At 40.6% G+C, this 27,985-nt stretch overlaps 1 protein-coding gene across 1 annotated transcript; it reads right to left on the bottom strand.

The window, feature by feature from the left end:
- Positions 1–416: 416 nt before the first annotated feature.
- On the bottom strand, positions 417–26,216 carry LOC129324176 (elongin-A-like). The gene is made up of 12 exons (XM_054971238.1): positions 26,139–26,216; positions 18,948–19,004; positions 15,961–16,073; positions 11,280–11,871; positions 10,327–10,423; positions 9,626–9,793; positions 7,953–8,047; positions 6,795–6,975; positions 6,426–6,528; positions 4,840–4,976; positions 2,444–2,501; positions 417–696 (listed from the first exon to the last, which is right to left on the bottom strand). The coding sequence occupies exons 1-12, from the start codon at positions 26,214–26,216 to the stop codon at positions 417–419; spliced, it is 1,959 nt and encodes a 652-aa protein (XP_054827213.1).
- Positions 26,217–27,985: the final 1,769 nt, after the last annotated feature.

Here is a 27,985-nt window from a genome sequence, read left to right as displayed (position 1 = left end):
TAACAGAGCAATTTTCTGAATACCTCAGAACACCACAAATGACCACAAGTAATATCTGCATACCACAGACTGTTTTTATTTCTTCCAGAAGAAAAAAGAAAAGAAAACCCCACAGCAGAACAGCTCCTGTTAGAAAAAAATGGGACGGTGACAGAGAAAGAATGGGCAAACTGTAGACTGATGATGCATCTCATCCTCGATTATTTACTCACATTTCTCCCCAGCGTGGACCCAAAGCAACTTACATTGTTCTTCTCTCCTCCATTTTATTCTCACAACAACCGTGTGATTAAGTTAGGCGGAGAGTGTGCAACTGACCCAAAACTGCCCAGAAAGCTTCCACGGAAGAGCATCTCTCAGATCTTAGTCTGACACTCTAACCACTATAACTCTGCGTGCAAATGATGATAAATGCACTACTTTTGACTAATGGGGCCCATATCCTCCACAGCTGCAAGGTATACTTTAAGCCCTTTGACTATACAGAAACATCCCTGTAAACTGAGGGGAGGAATACTGGAAGATATCTGAATAGTTACTGGGTTCCTGTCTTCATTTGCTGCTCCTTTGTTGACATCTTTGTTGTGTTCCCAGTTGTGATAGCATATAATTTTAAACAGATACTGGCTGACTTTTCCTCCCATGTCAATTACATTATTCTGGTGCCAGTGTTTGGGAATCCGGGGTGGCAAAGTACTAAACAGGACAAGCAGTCTCATAAAACAGATTAGATCTAAACACTCAGACAGGTATTTAAGGTACTGATTCATTTCTGAGGCCTTCTGTACAAATATTTTATAGCAGCTTAAGTATGATAGCATCTCCCAAGAGAAACTACACTTCCATTATTTCCCTCAGTATAAAACTGAGATAAAGATAGGACTTCCTGAATTTTTAGCTTCTGTTGTGGGAGAATCTAATGTCAGGAAATGGCACAGACTTAATACCTATTCCCAGGGCTTTTTTTCCAGGAAAAGAGGTGGTGGAACTCAGTGGCTTGCCCTCGGAGAAAATGGTCACATTGCTGGTGGCCCCGCCCCCTGATCTCCAGACAGAGGGGAGTTGAGATTGCCCTCTGCGCTGCTGAGCGGCTTGGAGAGCAATCTAAACTCCCCTCTGTCTGGAGATCAGGGGGCGGGGCCACCAGCCATGTGACCATTTTCAAGAGGTTCCAGAACTCCGTTCCACTGCGTTCCTGCTGAAAAAAAGCCCTGCCTATTCCAATTTTGGAAGTGATTCCAAAGTTACACAGAACAGCTGGATAACGAAGCCTGCTTGACTCCACAACATTAACAGCTTATCTCAGGCATGGGGAATACACTAATTCCATGAGCATGGTGGAAAATCTAGGAAACTTTGTCCACTCTGATCAAGTCATACAGCAATGATATGGGAAATCTGATCACAAAGACACAGGATGAAGTAAGCAAAGATTTGGGGTGCTCCATTAACATTTATATGTATAGTTCAGGGGGAAATAATTTGTATAGATAAACATAAGCACACAGCATTAAACTTAAGCACACAGCATTAAAGTTTAGCCTAAAGCCAGGTTTTGAGATATATCAAAGCTTCTGTTCAGATGAACTATCAGAGGAATTTTGGTGGAACCAAGACACATCTTATCAAAATAATGTTTCTCAGAGGGGGTGAGGTATCCCCACATATTGCTATTTAACATTTCTAAGGTTCCCATAATATGCTGTTAACACCAGGGCTTTTTTTCAGTGGGAATGCGGTGGAACGGTGTTCTGGCACCTCTTAAAAATGGTCACATGGTCAGTGGCCCCACCCCCTGATCTCCAGACAGAGGGGAGTTTAGATTGCTCTCCTTGCGCAGAGGACAATCTAAACTCCCCTCTGCCTGGAGATCAGGGGGCGGGGCCACTGGCCATGTGACCATTTTTGCCATGGGCAATTTAAACTTTTAAAAACTCCCCCCTTGTTCCAGCTGACCCAAAGTGATGTCGTTGTGCAGTCTTGAGTTCCACCACTGAGTTCCACCACCTCTTTTCCCAGAAAAAAAGCCCTGGTTAACACTATGAGGAATTGGCAGCATATGAGTTTTATTTCTATTCCATGAAGTTCAGAGGTTAATATTTGTCGTTTAATTTTCATTTTATTTCTTGCATTATATTCAGTGAAGGCACTGAGGGTCACAGTGAGTGAATTCAACAAAGCTCAAGCTGTACATATTGCATGATTCTGAACTAGCCCCAAAATTAGTTTTAGGACTGCTGAACAAAACACAAAAAGCATTTTCATCATTTGAAACAATCTCTTAACAGAAACGGATATTTTCATTAAAGTTTCAAAAAGTATTCTGTAAGTACTGCAACAATATGTACAAGCACAACTGGTATCTCCACAGAAACAGTATATAGTAATATTCACCCAAATCTAGCATAAAGTTCTTAGCTGTGGGTTGAAAGTGTTCATTTACCATGGTCCAACTCTATTTTTGAAGGCTCTTAGGGATTTTTTCATCATCGGAGCAATTTCTGTGGTAACAACAAAATAAATACAGTTTAGCAACTTAGTATTGAAATTGGAAGGGACAAGTCCGACAAATTGCAAGGGCAACAGAAAATGGGGGGGGGGGAAATAATTTTGAGGAAGTACAGAGTGACTGGAAAAGCACTAGCATTTTATTTTTATTCTTGAAAGGAGATAAAAACAAGTCATGGAGATATCGTTACAAATGGTTAAACAGTTTTTAAAAGGTAAGATACAATTAAGCAATTTTTTTAAAAGAAAAGGTTGGAAGATGAGTAGAATACACACAAACATTAATTCACCAAGAACAAGCTTGGATAAACAAATCTAGGGGTTTTTTTTTAAAATGGCTAAGTTTATCTAACAATAACAGAAAGCTTTAGCAAAGCCTTTGATATAGTATTGTGAACAAAGTTACTGAGGATGTAGAGTGGTATGGTAGAGACCAACCTTACGAAATTCCAGAAGCTAAGCAGGGTATATACTTGGATGATGGACCACCAAGAAAAACTCTGCAGAGGAAGTGAATGGCAAATCACCTCTGCTTCTTACTTGCCTTGAAAGCTCCTTGCCGGAATTGCCATAAATTGGTTGCAACTTGACACAATATGCATACATATAAAGTTACTGTCCTGACCTGGATAACCAGAGCTAATTCAATCTCAGAAGCTTAGCAGGGTCAGCCTTGGTTAGTACTGATATGGGAAACCACCAAGGAAGTCCAGGGCCGATTCCAGATGGCCAGAAATTGTGGTTTTTCTGCGGAAATAATCGCTTACCGGCCACGCGTTCACTTTCGTCTCCATCCGCTTTGTCTCGCAGCGTACCGTGCTGTCCCGCTTCCGGATGTTCGCACGGCCAACTGAGGTACCCGGGATTGGTTGTTTCCTCCCCGTCACAGTTGACGTCGGGGGCCTTCATTGGTTCGCATTTCGTTTTTTTAAAAATAATTTTTTACGTGTTTTGCGCAAATGCGCAAACACGCAGGTATGCGAATACGCAGCGTCAACATTTGTGTGCTTTTGTGCATTTGTGCATTTGTGCACATTTGCACAGTTTGATGTGCGCAAACGTGCGACTGCGCAAATGGCACCCGGTTTAAAAAAAAAAAATTAAGGGAATATTGTTGCAGGCCGGCCGGCAAAGGAAGGAGGGAAAGGGGAGGGCCTCTCCGTGGCAACGAAGCGTCCAGAAGTGTGCAAACCCGCAATACCACGTTCACACCGTCCGCTTATAGAGCGCAACCGAGCGCCATGGACCGCAGGTAAGCTGGGACGGGAAATTGCGGGTTTTTACGAGTGAGGTTGCTGAAAAAGCGAAAGCACTCGCTCTATTTATGCCCATCTGGAATCAGCCCTGGATCACTAAGCAGAGGCAGGCAATGCCACCTCTGAATGGCTCTTGCCTCGAAAATCATGTGGATTTGCCATAAGTCAGAGGTGAATTGATGGGGGGGGGAAATAAAATTACTGCCTAAATTTGAAGAATGAAATTAAATAGAAAAAAACCCAAACCATTCAAAATACTGTTTTTACAGCTTTAAGAGCTTGATCACTTTTAAAAATATCCCTTTTATAAAATAAATATTAAAACTTGTATTGTGAAAGACAATTAATTTGAACATTAGACATCAAGCAGAAAAGTCTGCTAGGAAGTATTCTAAGATCACAATGGCCAGCAGCACGAGTGAAATAAAGTAAGACCAGGAGGACCCCGTGGGCTGAAATAGTATGCCATGGAATTAAACATATTTGGGGGAATGTGGCAGATGTCAATTGAATATGACAGATATGTTCAGTTATTGGAGAAATATGTAAACACACTATGAAGCAGACAAAATGGAAGTACTCTAAAGAGTGTTTCTTGAGTATGAACAAGCACTGAAACTCAAACACAGTGGGATTATTAGTAGTTTTCATTGTCTAGTGTTAAGATAGGCTGAATTCTGATTGGAAGAAGTGCAAAGAGAAGTGGAACTATCTAGTGAGAGTAAATTGAAAGAGTTGGATCTGTTAGTCCAATTAAAAAAAGAAGTACCTGAAGGGGAAAACGACAAACTATGTGTAGCAGCCGGTAGGCTGAAAAGCAGGTAAGCACTGCTAAGTCTGCCTATACTTGATGTCCCATACACTAGTCAAGACATTACAATACAGGACCAAGTCAGTTTTAAGTGAAGGGCAATTAAGGGGCAGAAAATTCTTGGACGATAGGGTCTCACCGAATGATTATCCAGGCATATGATATTACCTGTAGTGCAAAAGCGAAACAAAACAGAGTCCTTGGGTCTCATAATACCGTTCAGTGGCCTAATGGCAAAGTACAAAAATACCAGCTTTGACTTACTTTTGGAAGGCTTTTTTGCATCTTGATTTGTTCCATTTGTGTAAGAGGAGCAACTGGTAGAAGCTGCACTGCTGCCTTTGGTAGAGCTTGAGCTCGCAGAAATATTACCACTTCCTCCATTTTCTGGACGTTTCATTCTAGCCCAGAGCAATATAGGAAATTCATTGCAGAGTGGTAAAATTTAGCAGGATATTTATGAACAAGACAACCTCATTATGTTTGGAAGGAAAAGATTAGCGAATCATATAGAATGTGTAACACAGATGCAGCTGAGTGAGTTGGGTGGCACCTGCCTGAGTCATTCAGGTGGCATGCCAGTTAACAAAGATTTTATTGTTGTGAGAACAAAGAAGCACACTTGGATTGATGTGAATGATAAAGGGGCTCATAGCCTCTCTCACACCTCATTCTGCAAGGACATTTTCCCAAGAAAATCTTCCATCTTTAGAGTACAGTTGGGGCAGGAGGACCTTTTTAAATGCTTGGGAGAAGCTGCTATAAAGACCTTAAAGTTTGTTGCGAAGATGAAGAATATAATTATTTCAAAGCTCTGAAAGGTTACAAATGTCATTTTCTGACAATGTTATAGTATAACTGGGCAGTATAGCAGCAGAACTGCATTTTCACAACAATAACAATATTCGATTTATATATGGACTTCAAGACAACTTAATGCTCACTCAGAGTGGTTTACAAAGTGTGTTATTATTATCCTCACAACAATCACCATGTGAGGTGGGTGGGGCTAAGAGAGCTCCAGGAAGCTGTGACTGACCCAAGGTCATCCATCTGGCTTCAAGAAGAGGAGTGGGGAATCAAACCCAGACTCCAGATCAGAGTCCTGCTGCTCTTAACTACTACACCAAACAGGCTCCAAAGATCACACCAAATCTTTGTTATTCATGAGAACGGAAAGCAATTAAAAATAGACAAGTAGCAAGGAGAATGTGGGTACTGAACTCTTCCACCTTGATCCCCATCTTTAACCCCTTGCAATCCCTCCTCCTAGCTGCTTTTCTCCTAGCCAAGCTCCAAGACTGGAAATAAGATGTGGTGGCAAAAAAGGATTAATCTCTCTCACCCATGTCACACCCGCCATTTCTCTACCAGGTAACTGCTCCTATCCTCCTGTACAGCTGTCTGTCAGTAATCCATCTACTGATTGCATTTTCTCCTGCCCTTCTGAAAGGATCTCAGACTGAAGTTCATGGTTCTCCCTTTCTCCATTTTTACCTTCATAACTTTGTAAGATAAGGTTAGGCAAAGAAAGTGATGGGCCTGATATTACCCATGGGTTTCATGGTTCAGAAGGATTTGAAGCTGGTTTTCTCCAGTCTAACACTCTGACCTCTGCAGTGGATCCCATTGCTATCAGCACTCTGACCTCTGCAGTGGATCCTCTCTCTATCCTATTACTCCACTGAACAAAGTTTGAAGCTTTCCTCCAGCCTTAGTGTTTATTCCTTCAATGGAAAAGCCGCAAGTTGGAGGAAGATAACTTTGAAAAGATTGGTTCCAGCCCACTATACCACAGTGGCCTTCTACCATCACATCAAGTTCACTACAGAAGTCACTAAAGTACTTACTCAGACTGAACACAGCTTGCTGTTCCGTGGATTTCTTGTTGACGTCGCACATTTCTGGGTGGCATTGCAATGCAGTGCTCGAAGGCTAGTTTAACTTGTCTGCCTAATAAAAAATGCAAAAAAAAAGAGCTCTTCCGCTTATTAAAAATAATCTTCCTTCTGTTCAAATTTGTCCAAAGTGGCAAGTTTGACACAATTAAAAGCAGCACCTAACATTCTGAGGTTTTAGCCCACTGGTTTTTAAAGAAAGACTAAACCACCAGCAACGGTAACTTTCACACCAAGTGAGAAGCTTAAGCTAAGCCAATAGCATCTTCATAGCTTTTAGGTTACTAAGTGAATGGTCAATTAAGTCGATGGTTGCCTTACCTTTAGGTTTTTCAGACTGAGCTGAAAGAATGCTTCTGGTGAGAGACTTCAGTTTCTCTTCTCTTTGACTGAAAACTCTCAGGTACGTTTCACGCCATGATTCATGCTCCAAAGGTTGTTCATTCCTGAAGTCTTTTTGACAGTGTTTCTTCCATAAATGGTCAGACAGTTCTGTAAATGTCTATATTTTCAGGCATAATAGTATAAGACACTTCGAAGTAAGGTTAGCAGATGCAAAGAAATAAGGGGCTGCTGTCCCTTACATGTTTTAAGTAGAAGTAAAAATTTTGGTCTATATTTCTCACCCTGCATAACCAACTGAATCTGCCCAACAAATTTTCTTCAAACAGATACAGCAGCCTGGATTTCCCCTGCATCCCATCTTGATCATTTTGGTTTTAAATAAGTGAAAAGTCAAAATACTCCTATCACAGCTGTGCAAACATTACAAGAGCTTTGATTCACGCATATTCTCTTACACATAAGAATTCTAACTGGCAAGAGTCTAGGGTGGTGGGGACATGGGAGAACCATCACTGATGGTGTGACATCACTTCCAGTTAAAACCCAGAAGGAATGTCACAGTTTTCAAGGAATCACCAGAAATCCTATGGTAAAACCATAGAGTTTCCAGTAATCCCTAGAGGACTGGCATCATTTTGGGGCTTTCCTCAGAAATGATGTTACACCACCAACTCAGCAGTGATTTTTTTTTTGTTAATTTTTTCCCACTGCGCTCCAAAAGGTTAGCCAATGTCTCTTGCCATAGCAGGAGGCCTAACTACTCAAGAGGACAGCTGTTTCCCTGTAAAGCAGGGTGGGGCAGCCAAGTAATTCTCCCTGAGCTAGCCCTGCAGGTTGGAGCAAAATATCCATGTGGAAACAACCCGGGTGCACTACAACCAAGGTAGAGTCCAGGCATCAACAGCCATTATTATCTTTTCAACAGCATATGAAATTTAGTTTGTACTCTCAATTTCAGTCTATTGTGGTAATGAGCTAAAAGTCTAATCTTTTCTGCAATAGGATACACACTAACCCAGGAGATTCTGTATTTGTCACATTATAGAGAGAGAAAACACATATCTTGTCATTCTGCATTTGGGAATGGGGCTTTAAATTCTTTCCTAAGGAATAAAAGGAAGAATAGCAGCTTACTGGATTGCAGTCCTCTATTCGAAACAACTGTTCTGATGTACAATGTGTCAGCACAGGCTCAAGAATTTCAAAGGGGACATCAACTTCATGTAGTGCTATGAATAAAGAGTTTTAGCAGACACTTAGCACCGTACAAATCAAACTCTTAAGCAGCAATGACTGCACAGATCTCGTCTTCTACTGGATTTTGGATGGCGAACCAGAAAATCCATTCTTGGACTTTATGTATCATATTTGTGAATCCAAGTGGAGAAACAATCTTAGTTAAGCGATTGTAGGGCTTTTGCGATTTCAAAATTTTGGAATTAAACACGCTTAGATCCAAAATGTGTTCTTTGTGTCTGTGTTTGTCAGACACTAGGGAACTTTTCTAAGTGCACTTTTCCATTGATCTTATAATTACATGCCTATGGACTGCTCAAATCCCCCCTGCCACTATCATTGGTTACAGCAATCTCTATAGGCTAGGGTTTCCCAACCAGGTTCTGCAGAACATGGGGTTCCGCAGAGCATTGTCAGGGGTTCTGTGAGAAATTAACCAAGAATTCAACATCTGTTCAAAAATAAGCCTAAATATCACACTAAAAGTAAGCCCTATATTGATTTTGTATTTTATTTTGGTGTTTAAGCAAACTTTATTTTGATTTGATGTTTGAAAAAGATTAGATAATACAAAAAAAAAAAGACAGGAAAAATGCTTCAGATTGGTCTTATAATTTAAGCTCTCTGTCTCTCACACACAGAAACTCTATACAAATACATTTTCTTGACAATAATTTACCAGTAATTGAATTGCACTCCCTGCCATCAACTTTTTCTGGCCTGTTAACATTCTCATAGGGAAAGGTTCATCTGGATTAGAAAAATTTGTGTAAGGGTTCCTCTGTGGAAAAATGTTTTAGACATTGAAAATCATGTAATGCTACTGATGGAAGATCTGCAAAATTGGCGAAAGATTATCTGAACAGAACATAAGCATTGATGAGTTAATGGAAGATGACTGGATTATGTAGTGGTTCTGATCAGGTAAGAACCCCTGCTCTGCCATGGAAACTTGCTAAGCAACCTCGGGCCAGTCACACACACTCAGAGCGGAACTACAAGTGATAAAAGGCACAGGTTGGACACTTGCCAGCTTCCCTCAAGTTTTGATGGGAAATGTAGGCAGCTTGGCGGAATGTTGGACAAGTGACAGTTGAAAAGTCCATTGGACAGCAGTCAGAGAGCCATGCTGCAAGACTAGGATGCCTACATTTCCCATCAAAACTTGAGGGAAGCTGACAAGTGTCCAAACTGTGCCTTTTGTCACTTGTAGTTCCGCTCTCAGCCTAACCTATCTAGTATAGTTGCCGTGAAGATAAAATGGACAAGGGGAGAACCATATAAGCTGCTTTAGGAGGATATAAATGAAGTAAATAATAATAATAATAATAATAATAATAATAAAAGAATCTTATTCTCTTGTCAGTGAGAGTTTTTGCCATTATTTCCAACCAAGTAGATTGCAGCTCTGTTTACACATGCACAAGAAACAGTCAACAAGAATTTATATTGTCAATTTCATGTAAACGGACAACATAGGCTTTTTGTTTTGAAAGGATGTATATTTAAAGCCTAAAACCATCTTACTCAGCCAATTAAATCTCAAGTGCAAGCATCACAACAGTACTTACAATCAATATTATTTTGAAGCACTCGGATGCACTGTTCACAGAGTGTGAGCATTTTTGAAAGGCAGACTGTTTTGGAGCCAGAGTACACCTGCATCTTGGAATTCAACCTCCGTCCTATGAAGTGAACCGTATCACTTGTTTGCTGAAGAGCTTCCACAGCTGGTGCAGCTACAAAGCAATGCAAAAACCATTATTATCAGAACCCTTCTATCTCTGGTCTATGTACCAAAAACCCTTCAATGTGGCTGATTTTACTGGTTTTTCCAAATCCTGTCAGGCGCACTGTTTAAACGACACTTTAATCCTAGCTTTTATGGGTTTTTTCTTCAATATCTAACACTTCTTACTTGGATTTTGTACTTTTAGTACAAATGTTAAATTACAAATGTTAAATTACTTTATGGTGCATTTATAACAGGCTCCTCCCTCCCCGGCCCCACTCCACACACACATCTGGGAATACCTGAAACAGTGCATACTTAATCTTGACTGCTTCGAGATCTATCTCCAGAACTTGCAAGCATGCAAGAACGACAAGAAGCCAAGTTTGTGCCCATCTAACTAGAACCTTAAAGCAATTGCAGAGAAATTATACGCGCTTGCCTGTTGGCTTTTGTAATGACTGGGGGGGCTAGTTTCCGTAGGCTGTTAGAATTAGCCATGACCAGTATAAAAGTAACTCAGCAAAGCTATATTATTACCTTTAAATTCTGCAGCATACGGAAGAGAAGATATAGATATCTCTGGCAAAAGTTTAGGCAGTGGAGTATTCAGCAAGTCTTGGAGAGATGTCTTAGCCTAGACACAGTTACAGAGATGATGTTATAATAGCCCATGTTCATATGTTGATTAATTTTGCTGTAAGCAATATTAAAACTCCATTAAAAATAACATGCTGTCATTCCATACATTGAATGCAAAAGTACTTAATGCTGAACATTAACAGAATTAATATTTTGTAATCTTTTCTCTTTTTTAAACATGTAAGTGATAAACAACAGCCAAATGCTTCTGCATCTTCACATGGCAATATCCTTTCCTATTTGTCAGAGATATAGTGAATCTATACATGCTCCTAGTAGCAATTGTGAATATTAATAGCTGTTGATAGACATCTTCAATAAACTTGTCTAATTCTTTTTTTTAAAGCTATTTAGGCTGTTGGATATCACTGTGGTAGAGAAAAAAAATAGAATGTAATTTAGTTGTACATGCTGGACCAGTTTTCCCAGCAAGTCTATGCAGGGCTTTTTTTCAGCTGGAACGCAGAGGAACGGAGTTCCGGAACCTCTTGAAAATGGTCACATGGCTGGTGGCCCCACCCCGATCTCCAGACAGAGGAGAGTTTAGATTGCTCTCCGTGCTGCTGAGCAGCGTGGAGGGCAATCTCAACTCCCCTCTGTCTGGAGATCAGGCGGCGGGGCCACCAGCCACGTGACCATTTTCTCTGAGGGCAACCCACTGAGTTCCACCACCTCTTTTCCCAGAAAAAAACCCCGATTCTATGTGTCTTGAAGGAATGTATGTAGATAGACAAAAGAGAAACCATTTTATTTGTTCCCCAAAGCTTCAACAAAATATGCATGAATAAGACCAGTGCTACTCATCCTAATGAATACTTTCACCTGGGTACCACAACTACACAATTGTTTACCTTTTTAGCAGGAGTTTCTAAAAGATAGTCTGATTTTAATCTTTTCTCTTCTTTTTCATCAGAGGCTGATGCTACCCTTTTCTGAGACCCGGAGGTGCTGTTCATCACAACCTGGCTGCTCACAGGGCAGGTCTTCCTCTTTTTTCTACTGGAAATCTGATCATAATTAAGGTATGATTCAAAGGACATAGCAGGAGGCTCAACACCTTCACTGCTGAAGCTTTTAGACCTTGAATTAGGTTTCACTGATCCTTTCAACCCAGCATCTGCTGACTTGGCCGGTTGGTCCTTACCATATTTTTCTACTTTTAGAGATGAAGAGTTTTTACTTTTGTCTGGAAAGAAATGGTTCTTTTTTGAACTTCCATTAATAGCTGTAGAGGAACTGTGCTTTTCTGAAGATCTGCCTCTCTCTTTGCTTTCTTTGTTGGTGTGTTTGGAACTATTCATTTTTAGGCCTCCAGAAGAATTCTGACAAATATCATTTTGCACTTCGTTTGTGTGTATGAGGAATTCATCAAAATATCCATTTCTTTGTTCAACTTTTAAGCGATGAGCTTTCTTCTGCTTGTCAGATGGAGAGTTTTTGCAACTGGATGTGGAGATTTGAGTCTTTTCAGAATGCTTATTTTCCTTCAAGCTCAATTTTATTTTATTTTTAACTGAGGATTCTTCTTTCTTTTTGATATATTTTCTTTTTGAAAGTTCACTAAAAATTCAAGGAGCAAGAGTCAGGAATAAGTCAATGAGAAGCACAAAGATAATCCATTTTGAAGCAGAAGGTAACAAGGTATCACTTACAGGGGTTCTAATCCAAACACTACCATCAAAAGACTGCATGTGGTTGCTGAACAGTAATCAATATTCCACATAAAACTTATTAGTTCAAGCAAACATCAAGGAGAATTGTCAAGGCAGACTTTTGAAAAAAAAAAGTTACAGGTTCCTACTGGAGGTAGGGGTGCCCGGGCTCTATACCCTCTCGGCGGTGGTGGGGAACCTGGCATTTAGTTGGGGCTAAATCCTGTGCATACAAAGTACATGCATGCTCCCAGAGCCAACACAATGACATCACTTCTGGGAAGTGACATGACACTGGCAGAAGACTTGCCCCTGCACTTTGTGCAGGGTCAGTTTAGCCCATTGGGGTCAAAAATTGGCCCCTACAAAGTGCAGAAGCATGCCCTCTGCCAGACATGATAACGCCACTTGAGGAAGTGACTTCATCACGCCCACCTGGGAGTGTACCTGTTGTGCGCTTGTCTGGGAGGTTCCTTGCCTCCTGGGCCCATTCCCTATATCTTCCCCCCCCCCCACTGGCCAGGTAAGTGGTGTCAGAGGATAGAGGTTGGGAGCGGGGGGATCCTCCGCCACCACCAGTGGACTAGAAGCCCTAACTGGAGATGATTAGTGGAGAGAAGTCTAGATCCCTATAACGGGTTATTTATGTGTTTAGACTAGTACCGGAAAGCTACAAACAAGAACTCCAGAAAATGTCAGACCCTGGGGGGGGGGGATCTCTTTTCCTCTCTCTATAACCAGTGATAATCACTATAAAAGTGACAAGTCAGTTTGACATTTCACTTTGTTTCTAAAACAGTAACTCTTTACAACTTTGGATGTCAGAAAGAAATCTAGTTACGTATGATCCACGCAGAGTTTTACATCTTAAGACAGAATCTCAGCTCAGCATTCTCTCCCTTTCTAAAGGCAAGGAGGAAAATATAAATATACTGTAATATAATGATTACCTTGAAGGTACAGATTTACTATTACATTTGTCTTGTACACTTGTCACACAGTACGCTTGTCTCCATTCAAAAGGACTGCTCAATTCCTGCACTTGTTTACAGGAGGTAAGAAAGAGGCAGAAAAGTATTATAATGTATAGCCAGGCCGCTAGACTTGAGAGAAGATCGTTTACTAGTTAGTTTGGCCTTATCTGCATTTGCTTTCCTAAGCAGTTACCATAAAAGAACTGAGAATGAGAAGTGAAAGAACAAACAACTAGGTATTTTTTCCACATTTCATCCAATCAGTATATTGATCCAATTTTTCATACTGTCTCTCTCTCTCAGTGGCCTCAAAACATCTTGAGCTAAAGGAACAACATGCAGAATCTGGACGGTTCCAGAAAGAAACCCAGAAGACAAGTCAAGCAGGCCTGTAATTATTTCCACTTAAAAATATTGTTAACCTGCTTCTACCAGCTTTGAAAACATCCCTAAGACTATTAGAATCACCCACAAATCGCCACACTCTGGATGTCCTACAGCACATATAAGCCAAGCCACACCATCCAAAAATGTTCTCATAAATAGGAAGCAATATATTATTATATAAGTATGTATAGTTGATGTATAAAAATTATATCCAAAGTGTAAGCATGATTTTGCCTGCTGTTTCCTGGTGAAGGAACTTACTTAGCCTGCCCAGAACTATACACATTCCACAGATCTTAAAACGAAATATTGTGTGGAAGGCTATAACGCTGGCTCATAACCTGCATCCAAAAAACCTGACTGAGTCATAGCCAAGCAACTGCATACTTATGGCAGTCAGCCAAACCTCCCCAATGAAGGTCTGGGACACTACAAGCAGATGCTTTAAAAAAGCATTATCTCGAGAGTGGAGTTTCCTGTAGAGGGCAGCAGTGAATGTCCTGTAGAGTATCTGCTATTCGTTATGGCTGGCAATCCTCTGCAAACAAGATTTATATTGCCAAGTTCCTCCTATTCTGGCTAATAATTGAAGATCCAGTATGCATGGCTCAATGTTTACAGCAGCTAGATTTCTGCATTTCTTTCATTATTCATTACAATGATTATGAAAAGAGGGTATTTTGTATAGTAATTAATATGAAAATGAAACAAACTCTCTACTTACATAGCCTATAATGAGAAAAAAACACATAATTTTCTTTTGTTTTGTTTGAGCAACTTTTGTTTCTCTCTGACCTGGCCTCTCTCCTCTCTCTGCTGCGTTTTCCTAATAAGGGCATTCAAAGATGTGTTCCTTAACAGGAGGGGCAGGGAGAGAGAGCCTCTGGGCTTTCTTGACTGATTGCAGACCATAGTCACCAAGATTACATATGTGTGTGAGGTAGTCCAACCCTGAAGCATATTGGGGGGGGGGGCTTTGAATCAAATAAGATTCACATTCTGGGGAGTGCCTGTTTGTAGGGAATCCTCAGAGAGAGAGAGAGCTCATTTGCAAGTTTTCTTGTGCTAAAGTACAGGGTTGTATTTTATAATATATTATTCCTTTTTTAGCTTTCTTTTTGAACATATTTATTCTGTTTTGTGTGTGGGTGTTCATCTTTCTGAAGCATTTTGCTTCCCCCTCCCCTTCTTTATTATTTGCTTTGACTTCTGACTTGCTTTCTTCAGCCACTTCTGGCTGTTTGGAGACCAATTTTTAATTTATTTCCCCCTCAGTATTATTTGCTTCATTTGTTCTTTATCAGCATGTAACTGGTTATGTTGCCTGAGTGTGTACTGAACCCTTTTGTTTTTGAATTTTGCCCCCCACCCTTGCAACTGAAGTTGCTGTGATTCTTTGGGAATTAGAATTTAGTATTTGTCTTGTACAGGGCTTTTTTTCAGCAGGAACGCAGGGGAACAGAGTTCCAGAACCTCTTGAAAATGGTCACATGGCCGGTGGCCCCGCCCCCTGATCTCCAGACAGAGGGGAGTTTAGATTGCCCTCCGCACTGCAGCGGAGTCTGTGTTGCGTGTCTGGGTGTCTCAAGAGTAACCGAACCACAACACCTTTATTTATTTAATCACACCCAGTTCAGTAATAAAATCATATCTGTGCACAAACACAGCACATATGACTGGCAGGGGATCTTAGGTCTTTGGAGGGAAGAATAAGTAGCATGGTGGGGGCAGATACGGCAAAGGGCAAGGGAGAGGAAGGGCTGATTTTTAAAAAGCAGCAGCAGCCAACAGTAGTAATAGTCTACCTGGCTCTGGAAGACCCCCTGTAAGCTGAAGCTGCTGTTCTTCAAGCTAAGTGGCCGCAGTGCCATTTCTTCAAGCTGCATTACTAGTATGTAATTACCAGTATCTCTCTGAAGTAACAACTTTATTCTGAGACATCACAAAGGAGAAATCAGCAGTGAAAAAATTTATACAGAATTTCTATTTCAGCATATTCTGCTACTTTCCTTGAAGCCCTTCAAGCAATGTAGAGAACAGAGCCAGAACAACCGGGCTCCAAGTTACTTTGGAAAATGTGTTGAAGCAATTAATTGTCATTTTTCATCTCTTAGTTCTCTGAGAATAAACTTTCTCTTTAAAAAGGTTAAAATTTTATTGCCCTTTTCCATTAATTTTAAAACAATAAAATGAAAAGAGAATTAAGTTGAAATTCAGGGAAGTAAATATATTTTCACTTTGGACAAGACACTGTTATCCGGAACAAAATTAGTGTCCTCGCTGTGAGCTATTTAATTGCTGATTATATGTAGTCTTGCCTTCATCTAAGTAGATAAGAAGCAAGATTACGTACGTTTAGGGTTTCATAACTCTATCTGCTCAAAGATACTGCCTGACAGTTAAATGGGTTTAATATGCAAGTACATTTAAATGCAGAATACTGACATTAAAATTAGATAGCCTGAAATGATGGGCAAAAGACATTTGAGAAAATAGTTTAAGTCTCAAATTTCACCTACCTTGCATGATCTTGAGGAACAAGTTTTTTCCAATGGCTTATCAAGGACTTAGCCAGATTGCCCACAGTGGGATGTTTCCGAAAACTGTTCACCGTTTTCCCCACTCCTGTTTCCTAGTGGAAACAAATGGTGAAAATAAAAAGACAACAGAGAGAGAGAGAGAGAGAGAGAGAGAGAGAGAGAGAGAGAGAGAGAGAGAGAGAGAGATCCTGAATAAATCATTTTCTGTTACTAAGATGTTGTATTCCCACTGCCTTCTTTACTTAACTGAGCATATCATGTTTTCTGTTTATTGTTTTGTTTTAAGTAAGATACAATGCAGCATGATATCCATAAAATCAACATCAAGCAAGCTTCCATGGGTTATTATTCTGCTTATGAGGATTTCACTCTGACATTGTGCTCTGAGGAAAAGAGAGCCAACCAAGCTGTCATTACCTGCTACATTTTTCAACAGATCAGAGAAATCAGTGTGGTGTAGTGGCTAGAGTATCAGACTAGAATCTGGGAGACGCAGGTTTGATTCCCTGCTCTGCCGTGGAAGCTTGCTGGGTGACCTTGGGTCAGACACATACTCTTAGCTCAACTTATCTCACAGGATAGTTGTGACAGAAAAAATGGAGGAAAGGAGAATGACATAAGCTACTTTGAGACTCCTTTGGGCAGAAAGGCAGGATATAAATAAAGTAAAATAAAAATAATAAATAAAAAATAATTAAAAAATAAATAAAAAATAAATAGAAATTCCTATTGTCGTACATTGGGCCAAGAGAAAAGCAAGGCTTCAGGCAGCTATTGACAAGGATATCTACAGGTCTAATTGTAACCCAGCCACAATTAGACCTGTAAATAACGTACAAAGTACATGGCTGCATGGTACAAATACCACACTGTAAACAACAATTTAATAATCCATATAAATAACTTGTAGTGAAATAACAAATGATATACATGTACTTCAAACCATCAAGATACAAAGGTACCCCTCCTCAAGAACATCATATCAAGTGTAGAAATTCCACAAATTTCTTCCAGTGGGAGAGGACCTCTATGGCAGATATTGCCATGGAGTAAGGCAGTACAAGCAGGTAAGTGAAGAACACAACCAAGGAATAAAGAAACAATTAACCAATTTGCACTGTTATTGAAAAATCATTCCACTAGGTACAACCTATTAACAAACCTTATAAAGTGACTCAGTGCAAACCAGCAAGAGAAAATTATTACAGATTCTCTAAGAGTACATTAATAATCACATACATCAGGCCAAGAAGGCAAACGGCCGCACGTAAATAATGCCAACAGTCAATCCAATACATACATGAACATTTACAAGAAAGGAAGTACGAAAAAATCTGGACAGTCCAATAAGGTAACCGGAATTGCAAAACAGTCCAAAAAGGTACAGTGTTCTTTGTAAATCCTTATATTTCCTTATTGGTAGGAGAAATTGAAGATGGCAAGTTTCCAAAGGCTGCAGGCCCAACAAGGACCTGGTCATCGCTTGTTTCCGAGTAGCTTGCTTCATAAGGGGTCAAACAGACTCTGCCATCAAAACTGCAAAAGAATTATTCCTAATAATAAACATATACAAAACCTTTCTCAATAGTGTTTTAACAAGAATCTGTAATAATTTTCTTTTGCTGTTTTGCACTGAGTCACTTTATAAGGTTTGTTAATAGGTTGTACTTAGTGGAATGATTTTTCAATAATAGTACAAATTGGTTAAATGTTTCTTTATTCCTTGGTTCTGTTCTTCACTTACCTGCTTGTACTTATTACCAAGGGTGTTTTGTTTTTTGTTGTTATGGAGTAAGGCAGTGGCAGGTGGAGAGGAAAGATGATACCTAATCCTTGCTTGGCCTGCAAAAGGAAACTGCAAAGGTGTCTCCAACAATAGCGGGCAAAGAGACAATTACCTCCTTTATTTTTCAACCAGAGGCCTTTTGTTGTAAACATAAATATTGGAACAGTACACAAGAAGGAAGGTCTGGACCACAGATTAAGATCCTGAACTAGTTCCATGTACAACTGTTTATGGATGATTGTATGGAGTTCAATGAATGGTACCCAATGGGCACCAGCAGTTCCATCCATGGAGCATAATTATTCTTGCCTCCAGCCAAAATGCCCACAGGAGTGAAGAGGCAGAAAAAATCATGGTAATGGGTAGAAAAAAATGTGTCCATTGAAATTTTAGTCTAGAGGCAAACCACATACGTCTTTAAGATATATATAATACAATAGTATAAAATTCATGTGTGTGCTGCTCAACTACACATAAAATGTGTGTATTCTCAAATATATGCATGGTCAACTAATGGGAAAGGGTTATGGCTTCTTGTGCCTAGTCAAGCAGCTAATAAGGCTTACATGTACAGGTTAAATCCATTGAGTAACACACGCATTACATACTCTGCTCCAACACTGCATCCAAAGAATTTTCACATGACATGGACCTTGGATAAAAATAATGTATTTGTATTTGAGAATCCAACAACACATTGATACAAATATACATAAAACCTAGGTGTCTATTTTTCCCCATGAAGAACCTGAGGAGCAGACCCTTTTCAATCAGAAGTAACTGCCTTTCAGGCATTCCATTCAGATTCAGCTACGGAGGGGAGGGGTCACACCCAGCCTGAATTGGGCACGCCATCTCTTTCATGACTTCTGCAACTGATTTCCATCTAGCCCCCCCCCTCCCCTCACTACCTAGATATCTCTGGCCAGTTTCTTCATACCCTCCATGCATCTCACGAAGAGAACTGTGGATCTCGAATGCTTATGCTAAAATAAAGTTGGTTAGTCTTAAAGGTGCTACTGGACTCTTTATTCTTTTCAATATTTACTTTGCTGGTGCTGTGAGCATACATAATGGCAAGAAATGCATTATACATGTTCTTCCTGATATGCGCAATAGCCATTTCTTCTGAAAGGGCCAACATGTGGATTTTTAGCTTCAATATACATTCTTCACTTACCACTAGGATGTCCAGGGATATTTTCAAAACCTCAAGTCCTCTAAGAGCTTTTATAATCTGAAATAGAAATTATCCATATATTATTACTAGAGTATTGTTTGGCACTTCAGGGCAGCATTACCAGGTTTGCTTACCTGTTAGAAGGAGGAGATAGCACTAGAGACTTAAGCGACATTATGCAACTATTACAAACATATACGTTGAACAGGTAAACCCAAACCAACATTAGACCTCAAAATCAGGAAACAGCATCCATAAGTCTTTATACCAGCCCAGAATCTCTCCACAGCTTTTCATAGCCAACTCAAAAACCTCACATTCTTTACTTGTCCATCTTAAAGCTGTATAAACCTTTGGCCACCATCCTGGATACACGGAAGCAGCAGATTCCAAAAGGGCTTGTAGCTGATAGATACTATTGCCTATTTGATCTATACTATGTGTCAGGGTCAGGGCCTCTCTCACAGGTCCAGAGAGGGCCAAGCTACAAGTGACGAATGACACAGGTTGGACACTTGTCAGCTTCCCTCAAGTTTTGATGGGAAATGTAGGCATCCTGGTCTTGCAGCTTGGCTCTCCGACTGCTGTCCAATGGACTTTTCAACTGTCACTTGTCCAACATTCCGCCAAGCTGCCTACACTTCCCATCAAAACTTGAGGGAAGCTGACAAGTGTCCAACCTGTGTCATTTGCCACTTGTAGTTTGGCCCTCAGTCCACATCCAGCTTTTGAGGCTCCTGGCCAGAATAAAAATTAATAGTGCAACTAATGGTGTACATAAAACCAAGGTGTGAAACTTATCAGTTAAGTGTCCAAGTCTGAGATACCTTCCAACTCCCATCCTGATTGGTCCCAGTCAGGCTATACAAAACCCTTGAGAAAGGAGACCATTTTGCCTAACTGTCAATTTTATAACCAGCCTGGTATAATACATAGAAAAGAGTTGGGGTGGGGACAAGGCCATCAGGTGACAGCATGATGTCACTCCTGAAGTGACATCCTGGGAAAATCTGGAAGTGATGTTACACCTCTCTAGGTATCACTAGTTTTATTATAGAGTTCCAGCTATTCCTAGAGCAGACTGGTGTCACTTCTGGGTTTTCCCTGGAAGTGACATCACGCCTTCGCTATTTTTTTACATTCCCTTTTCTCCTGCCAGGAGCAGAAGCGGCAGCAGGAAACAGGGGGTGGAGAGTGGCAAAAGGCATCTTTCCCAGGGAGACTATGGTGGCTCAGCAGCAGCACTGAACACCAGAAATTGCTTTTCTCCCTGTTGCCAGGCTCGTTCTTCTAAAAGCAAGGCCACTTGCATTCCAGCCATTAATGCAAGCTTCCTGAAATTCCTCTGAGAGCCTAGGCTCCCCTTTCAATTAAGGTTGCCAACTCCAGCTTGGGAAATTCCTGAGGATTTGGGGGAGGAGTCTGGGGAGGGAGCTGAGCAAGGATGTTATGCCATAGAGTTCACCTTCTGAAGCTGTTATTTCATCCAGGGGAACTGATCTTGGACTTCAGTTGTAATTCTAGGAGAACTCCAAGACCCTCCTGAAGGCTGACCACTCTACTTTCAACCTAGCTGATCTCTGAACATAAGAATCTGAGAGTTTGCAGGAAATGGAGGGCATGAACATGGTGTTCCAAAAGTGGCACCAGCATCAAATAAACACATTTTAATTCCACTTATGTCCCACAATTCTTCCATCACGTAATTCAAAGAGAACTCAAAAGAAATTGCCATCTAGGAACTGACTAGACCTAGGGCAGTGAAGCTTCAGCCAGGCTTCTGTATCATACGCCCTCCAGCCATGCTTCACAACACACAGGAAACATTTAAGAGAGTAAACGAATAAAGTACAGAGAATGACATTTCTGCATAGAAATAGCACTTGCCTGTAAGTGGGAGAATATTAGGAAACATCTTCCATTATTTGCCACTTGGACAATATCTGCAGAGTTATTTATAGGAAAATGTTTTCTGCCGAGATTCTCTCAAGAAAGAATGAACGAGACAAATTGAACCTAGGAGTTTATAAAAAGCCAGCACCAAAAAGTAGCCTCAGACAGGTGCAACACTTGAAGTTATTTTGAGGGCTTCTTAATACTATTTAAGCTGTCAGGAAGACTCCTTTGAAGAACTCTTAAAAGGAATCACCATTTCCTATATACAATTGCCTTTGCAGTGCCTGCAGAAACAAATCTGAAATTCTAATTAGCTCTGGTATATAAATACGACTTTCCTAGAGCCAGCAGAAGTTGCAGGTGCAGATGGCATTTTAATTTTAGGAGTATTAAACCTGTATCCTAAATGATATCCCCCTGACTGTAGCCTACGTAGAAACTAGTTCTATTACTAGGTTCCAAGTAAACAGTGCATGTACAGGAACCAAGATTAGTTTGAAATCCACTCATCATTCAGAATATACAACTGGTGGCCCCTCTGCTTAACCTTCTGAGGGTAACCATCAGGTTCCAAAGGGCCTCTCTCTAAAACAAAAGCACTTTCTTGATTATGGGGGATTCCGCATGATTGATTTTGATCGGACTTTCTGAGCAGTCGTACTGCAGTGGAGTTGTACAAATCCACCACTCCCCGATTCCACACTAAGGCTTTTGTTTCACATTGACATTTCATTTCATCATGCTCAAAGTCCATTGTGCGGAATTTGCCAGTATAAAAATTGATTCCTCATTGCTTTTTCTGGGGGAAGTGTCGACAGACGTGCATGTTCTTAATTTTTTTAACCCCCTCCCAAACGTTGCTACATATAAACATTGCATCAAACAAACACATCTGATAGGTCAGAGCATTTCTCACCAATATTGTGGAATGAGTATTGGTTATTGACATTTGGAGGGAAAATTGTTACCGATGACCCCGCTTTCCCTCTGCCTCAGAAGCTGTCAGCGAGCAACAAGTAACAAATTTGGCACGTTGAAAAACGGACTGTTATTGGTCAGCAGTCGTTACATGACACAGGACATGTTTCTGCATAGACTTGTAGAAACGTTGCAACGTTTTTATAATTTTTTTAAAAAAAAACAAGAGGGGAAGGGAAAGGGTAGTGGGTGTAGCTTAGAAAACATGATTGGCCAATCAAATTAAGTTGATTTGAAGGGCGAGAGAAAAGGGCAAGGGTGGGGAGAACATTGGATAAAGAATTTCGCATGATTAAAATCCCTAATCTGCTGCGAATGGACAAATAAGTCGGGGAAAAGCAGGATGGGAAAAAACCGGACAAAACCTGCAGTGACTTCGAAGCTGCTGCTAGGATTGCCTTCCCACGTGTGGAAACACAAAGAAAAATCGAGGTCATTTGGAAGCTGAACAGCAGAAAACCACTAGTGCGGAATCACCCTATGTTTGTGTGATATTCAAGAGGTCACCTTACCTTTTCTGTATATTTTAAAAACATGTTTAAACAAACTAGGGGGGGGGGTTGATGTGCAGCATTTCCTGGCAAACAGGCATTGGCAGAAGATTGTATTGGGCTCTTTGCCCCAACTCCTTTCCCCCTTCTGAAAGTAAAACTAGTTGCTCATTAGGGAATCATCATGAACACACATCAGAAAGTAGGCAGGAAAAGTTACAGAAGGACACAAGTTTTATAATGATTATAACCAAAAGACATTGTTCTGTTATTTCCAGCTAGAAATATCCCCCTGAGCAACTATACTTAAATTCTATGGTATTCTTCTGAGCTTTTATTGTCCTTTGTCGAATTTGAATGGGCCAGGAAAATCCTTTCCTACTAAATATCAACAGCCAACAATTTAACTCATATTGATCTGCTGGTTATGTTAATAAGCCTCACACCGAAAAAAACAAGATTCTCAGGGCCTCCTTTTATGGGAAGTGCCTTTTGCCTGCTTGCTCTCTATCTAGAAAGCATGGAATAGCTGAGTGTGCAATGAGATCAGCTGCTATGTATGGGGATACCATTGGATAGACAGCTCCATTTACTTTGCACTATAAATGGGCAGTGTAGATGCCAGTTGCTAGACTGGGGGAGGGGAGAAGGCTGACCTCACATTCCCGATGCCCAGGAGAGCACAAAACCTCCTATCAGCGCAGAACACCCAGAGGCCACTTCACACATTTCCTACACGGAAAGCATTTCCATGCTGGAAGCTGCGTGAAATCCATACGCAGAGCATCAGGGTTTATCCAGCCTTCTTCACTAGGCGTGGCAGCCATACAGGCAGGGCTTTAAAGAAATGAATGAAGAACCAGCAGTTCCATCACAATCCACATGACTTTCTAGAACATGTCAACGTCCCAAGTGTCTGAACTGACAGTGCCAGAAACATAGAAACTGACTGAGTAAGAAGAAAGATTTTTTTTTAAAGTTCAGAAATCTGTACTTATGTCTAATAAACCTCCCTCCCTCTCCCTCCCTCCCCTCAAAAAAAAAGACTCCACTTTTGAAGTTTCTTGTCAAGCTCAGTCAACGTTGATAAGGTGGGAGGTATAGAGATGATAATGCTGAGGGGTAGGATTGCCAACTTCCAGGTGAGGACTGGAGATCTCCAAGAATTACTTTTGATTTCCAGACTACAGGGAGGAGTTCCCCTGAAGGAAACAGCAGCATTGGAAGGTGAACTTTATGGCACCACATTCCCACTGAGCTCCTTCCTTTCTCCAATCTTCTCCATCCCCAGGCACCACCCCCAAATCTCCAGAGATTTCCCATGCCCGAAGGTTTAGAATTCTACTTCAGCAGTTACCAGCAAACAGCTAGTCTAAAAGAACCTCTCCTGTTGCTTTTGTTGTTTACAAGGAAATCCTACAAGTTAAAAAGCGTGTGTGTTTTAAACAACTTGACACAAATAGAGCACCATACTTTCTGGTTACTGGCCACTCTAGCTACGGTCTGGGAGTTTATGTATCTGGTGGCATAAACATGCGCTAGAAGAACTTAGGCTGGAGTAACTCAGCAAAGGAATGCACACTTAGTAAGGTTACCAGTCCGCCAGCGTGGGCAAGGGATCCCCCCCATTCTCAGCCTCCACTCCCTGCCGTCAGTGACCAGCAGTGGGGAAAGGCCAGGGAATGGGCCCAGGAGCCCCACAGCATGTTCCTGTGCACTTCAGAGCACTTCCTTGTCATGCCAGAAATGATTTCATTCCTGGTGCAACATGGAAGTGCTCTGGAGCATGCACGCAAGATGAATACTCCCAATGCTGGAGCCCCACCCCACCTGTCCCCCAGTGGGTGGCTGGGGGACCTGGCAACTCTAATTGTTAGTGTATTTACATCACAAGCAAACACACAGAAGCAAATGTATGCAACTTTCAAAAAGGCAGTAGTCTGACACAATAAAGATATACAAATTCATGTACAAATCCTCCAACACCGAAAATCCAAAAGTACATGGAAACATGTAAGACTGATAGGACTTCCATTTGCCTGGCGTGTGTAATTTTTACAGACCGGGGCAAAAATAAATAGAAAATTCGTTGTGGATGGAGCTTGTTCAGTTTGAGAATGTGTGCAGGGAAAGGTAGCATTTTACTGGTTTATAACAAAATATCAATAAATGGGAAGGTGCATATGGGAAGAGTAGCAAACAAATATATAACAGAATGTCCCAACAAATCCTGCACATCAGAATCTTTTCTGAAAGGTTATCGTTTTATGACCGAAATATTCTTATCTTACTAGACAGTACATAGCATAACTTATGTCTTCAATCCTAAGCACAAACTCTGAATGAAACTTTGGGGGTATTGTCTGCATGTGTACAATCATCACTTGATGGTCGCATCAAGCAGTAACTTGAGTGAAAGAGCCATCACTGATGGAACTCACATTTTTTGGGAATACTTTTCACTTTAGACTGTCCATATTCTTTGTCACATATCAACTAGAATAATCATCAAATGAGAAATAAAGCTACTAATATGCATGTATGAATTTGCCCCCACATAAACATACTTAAAACTGACCTATTGACATATATATATTTTGTCCATTGCCATTGTTTTAAGAGATAATTTCAGCCCCCTTTGTGAGAATGAAGCCTCCTTTTCAGTGAGCATACAGAATTGGAATGGTGCCAGCAAACAAAAACAGAAGTCCCCACTTCCACAATTGCAAAGAACATGAGCTTTCCAGGCCATTGTTCTTCTGCCCATGGAATGTCTAGTTTTGTTCTAAAGCATGTCCACTATTTGCTTGCATAATGGTTGTCTGGCTGTGAACAATTCCACACAAATTCAAAAGCAGGCACTGTGGTCAACTAAGGTAATAGAACTAAGCACTTCGTCTATGCCCACTGTTAACCCTAATGAAACCATTTCTACATCTTTGGTAAAGTCAGTATATTTAGTATTAGACTACAGCATGACATTGGGAACAAAAAGGGGAGGATGTTCTAGAAGGAATTTCAGTTTGATCCCCTTAACAATTTGTTGGGATTAAATTATAGTTTCTTTCCTCCTATACTTCCCCAAGAAAACAGAAATAAAGACATTGCAGGCCAAAGTACTGGACATTTTCTGCATCATTTGTTAGATATGTATACCACCTTTTCTCAAAACAACTCACAGTGATTTCCTCACAACAACACTGGAAGGAGGGTTAGACTGACAGGAAAATGTTTCACCCAAGACTTCCTAAAGTAAGGGTTGAGCAAGAAACTTGAAATTCAGTTTCCACTGTCAATGGCAGCATTCTGCTTCTATTACCATAATGCCTCTCAAGGACCCTTACTCATTTTCTAAGATGAGGAAAGATTCTACATGTACTCAGAGGCATTTCTATCTATGTTTATTTCATGAAAGCTAAGCCTTGGCATTGAAAAAAGATGTCAAGTCTGAGGCAGAGTACAAATGGGACTCTAAGCAACCACAAACCAAGGTGGATCAAAAAAAGGATTCAAAGAAAAGACAGGAAGAGGATAATTTTTAAAAGGTTGAAAAAAAACCTCAATCTCCTTTTATACCTAGCCAATTAAATATTTTTGGTAAAAAAATTAAAGTTTTCAGTACAGGAATATTTAAATAAACATGTCATAAAAATTTATGACTATATAGCAAGATAGCATTTGCTACAAGGCACCAGTTCTTCCAAGCAAGATTGCTATATGTAACACCTGAACACAACAGAGCAGATAACCTTTTCAATAAATATTCTTCTCCCCTAAGACATCTCTTGGTCATATAGTTAGACACTAAAGCAGAAAAGCCAAATACCTTTGAAGGATCTTGAGTATGGCTGAGTCGTTCTTTCAGTTTCAAGACTTTTTGCAAAACTCTTTCAGGCCCTGCCATAATGACAAAGTCCCTGGGCACTACCTAGAGAGCTCAGCTGAGAAAGCACATCTCATTGGAATAGGCCTTACTCCAGCTGAAGCCTCTTATAGCTGACCATTACCACCCTAACAGTGCAATCCTAAGAAGAGTTACCCAAGTCTAAGCCCATTGAAATCAATGGGCTTAGACTGGAGTAACTCTTCTTAGGATTGCACTGTAGGCCTGTCTCCTTTAATACTAGAGTGAAAGATGAAGGGGAGTCACTAAATACAGCATTTCTGCTTTTCACTCACCAGGAAACGTTATAGCACAAAAGGGCTACTCCTTCATCTGTTCTCAGGAAGCATCTCCATGGGAATGAAATCTGTCAGTTTACTGAGGGGGACTATTGAGTCAAGTATGTGCCTGATATCTATAAACACCCTAATAGGATTGAAAGATGGCTTCCTCACACTCTTCTCATATCTTTAAATTCATTTTGTTTTTGTTTTCCTAAATAAATAAATAATTTTTTTTTTACAGTTTTTCTGGCTACGATCCCCTAAACTCTATATAGGTGTTTGACTAACTGGTAGTTTCCTTTAAGGTAGATAGGTGTGTTGTTCTGCAGTAGAACAGCAGGATTTGAGTCCAGTGGCACCTTAGAAACCAACGAGATTTTTAGGGTGTAAGCTTTCCAGAGTCAAAGCTCCCTTCTTCAGATATCTGCCCTGCATAATTTTTAAATGCCAAGTGCCTTACCATAATATAACCTTGCCATCTATTGGCTGTAAGAACTCAATATAGGAGTTCCGCAACAACCATCAATATAGGAGTTTCTGTCACTAAAAGGATCCTCAGGAATGATTTTATCCCCAGAATTTTATCTGCGCATTTGTCCACCCTAGAGACTCTTTCTCTGTTATAATACAATGACCATTTGTTTTTTTGACAGTATTTCTTTGCAGATGGTCAGCAGGTGAACCTTTCCCATTTCTTTGTTAGGAAGAGCTGTACCTGTTGCATTTCTGCCTTCCATGTAGCTGCAGAACTCTTAAGTGTGCAGCAGCCCTGCCAGGGAAAAAATGTAGCAGGTTATAATAGCAGGAGGGTGTTATATTCTCCCCATGGACATGAGTGTGTGATGAATTCTGCAGCCAAACTGACATCTCTCTGCCAAGCGAGATCATCCTTACTCCAGGAACACATGACTGTAGATGTGAAAGGATTCTCCAGCCCACAGGTTTTTGTGGAAGTGCCAGTTGAGGTCAACACTCTGGGCAATTTATTTATGTTCAGGCACATGTCTACTGGAAAATAATTTCAGTGTGCACCACTGTGAAGAGTTTTCCATAGTTGACCAGTACTTGCAAAGAACTGGTTGTGGTGTAGGTAAAAATTCACTTGATCTCTATTGACCTACGATAGACAAGGCATTGCCATGACCTACATAAGTGCTGGCTCACAACCTTGGCCACGCGGAGGCCTTGTGATCATCTCTCATTGGTTCCTGTTAGCCAGTCAGGGGGGCGTTGGTATACATCCCCTCTCCATGAATTTCAGCAACACCAATGATTGTAAACAAATAATAAACTCTTTGGCTGTTTACAGGCATAACATCTCCAGAGCTCTTTTTCCACTCTGGTATGCAAGAGAGTGGGATCCTTGTTTAGAAAAGGATAGTGTTTAAAAGGAGATTGTTTTTAAAAATAATAAAAATAAACTTGAAATGAAATAGCACATAGCAAGCAAGGACCATTGATCGCCCTGTTGATTACACTGGGGGACAAATGTTCATCCATGTAGAT

The sequence above is a fragment of the Eublepharis macularius genome, chromosome 1 (genome assembly GCF_028583425.1).
Source record: "Eublepharis macularius isolate TG4126 chromosome 1, MPM_Emac_v1.0, whole genome shotgun sequence".
Lineage (NCBI taxonomy): Eukaryota > Metazoa > Chordata > Lepidosauria > Squamata > Eublepharidae > Eublepharis > Eublepharis macularius.
Note: the sequence above shows the minus strand (reverse complement) of the source record. Positions and strands in the feature narration are given on the sequence as shown.

Coding starts and splice junctions, on each gene's coding strand:
- LOC129324176 (XM_054971238.1), bottom strand. CDS start 26,216: ATGGCAGGGCCTGAAAGAGTTTTGCAAAAAGTCTTGAAACTGAAAGAA. Junction 19,005..26,138: donor ATACTCAAGATCCTTCAAAG/GTATTTGGCTTT, acceptor TTTCTATTTCAG/ATTATAAAAGCTCTTAGAGG. Junction 11,872..15,960: donor GTTCCTCAAGATCATGCAAG/GTAGGTGAAATT, acceptor CTCCACATCCAG/TTGCAAAAACTCTCCATCTG.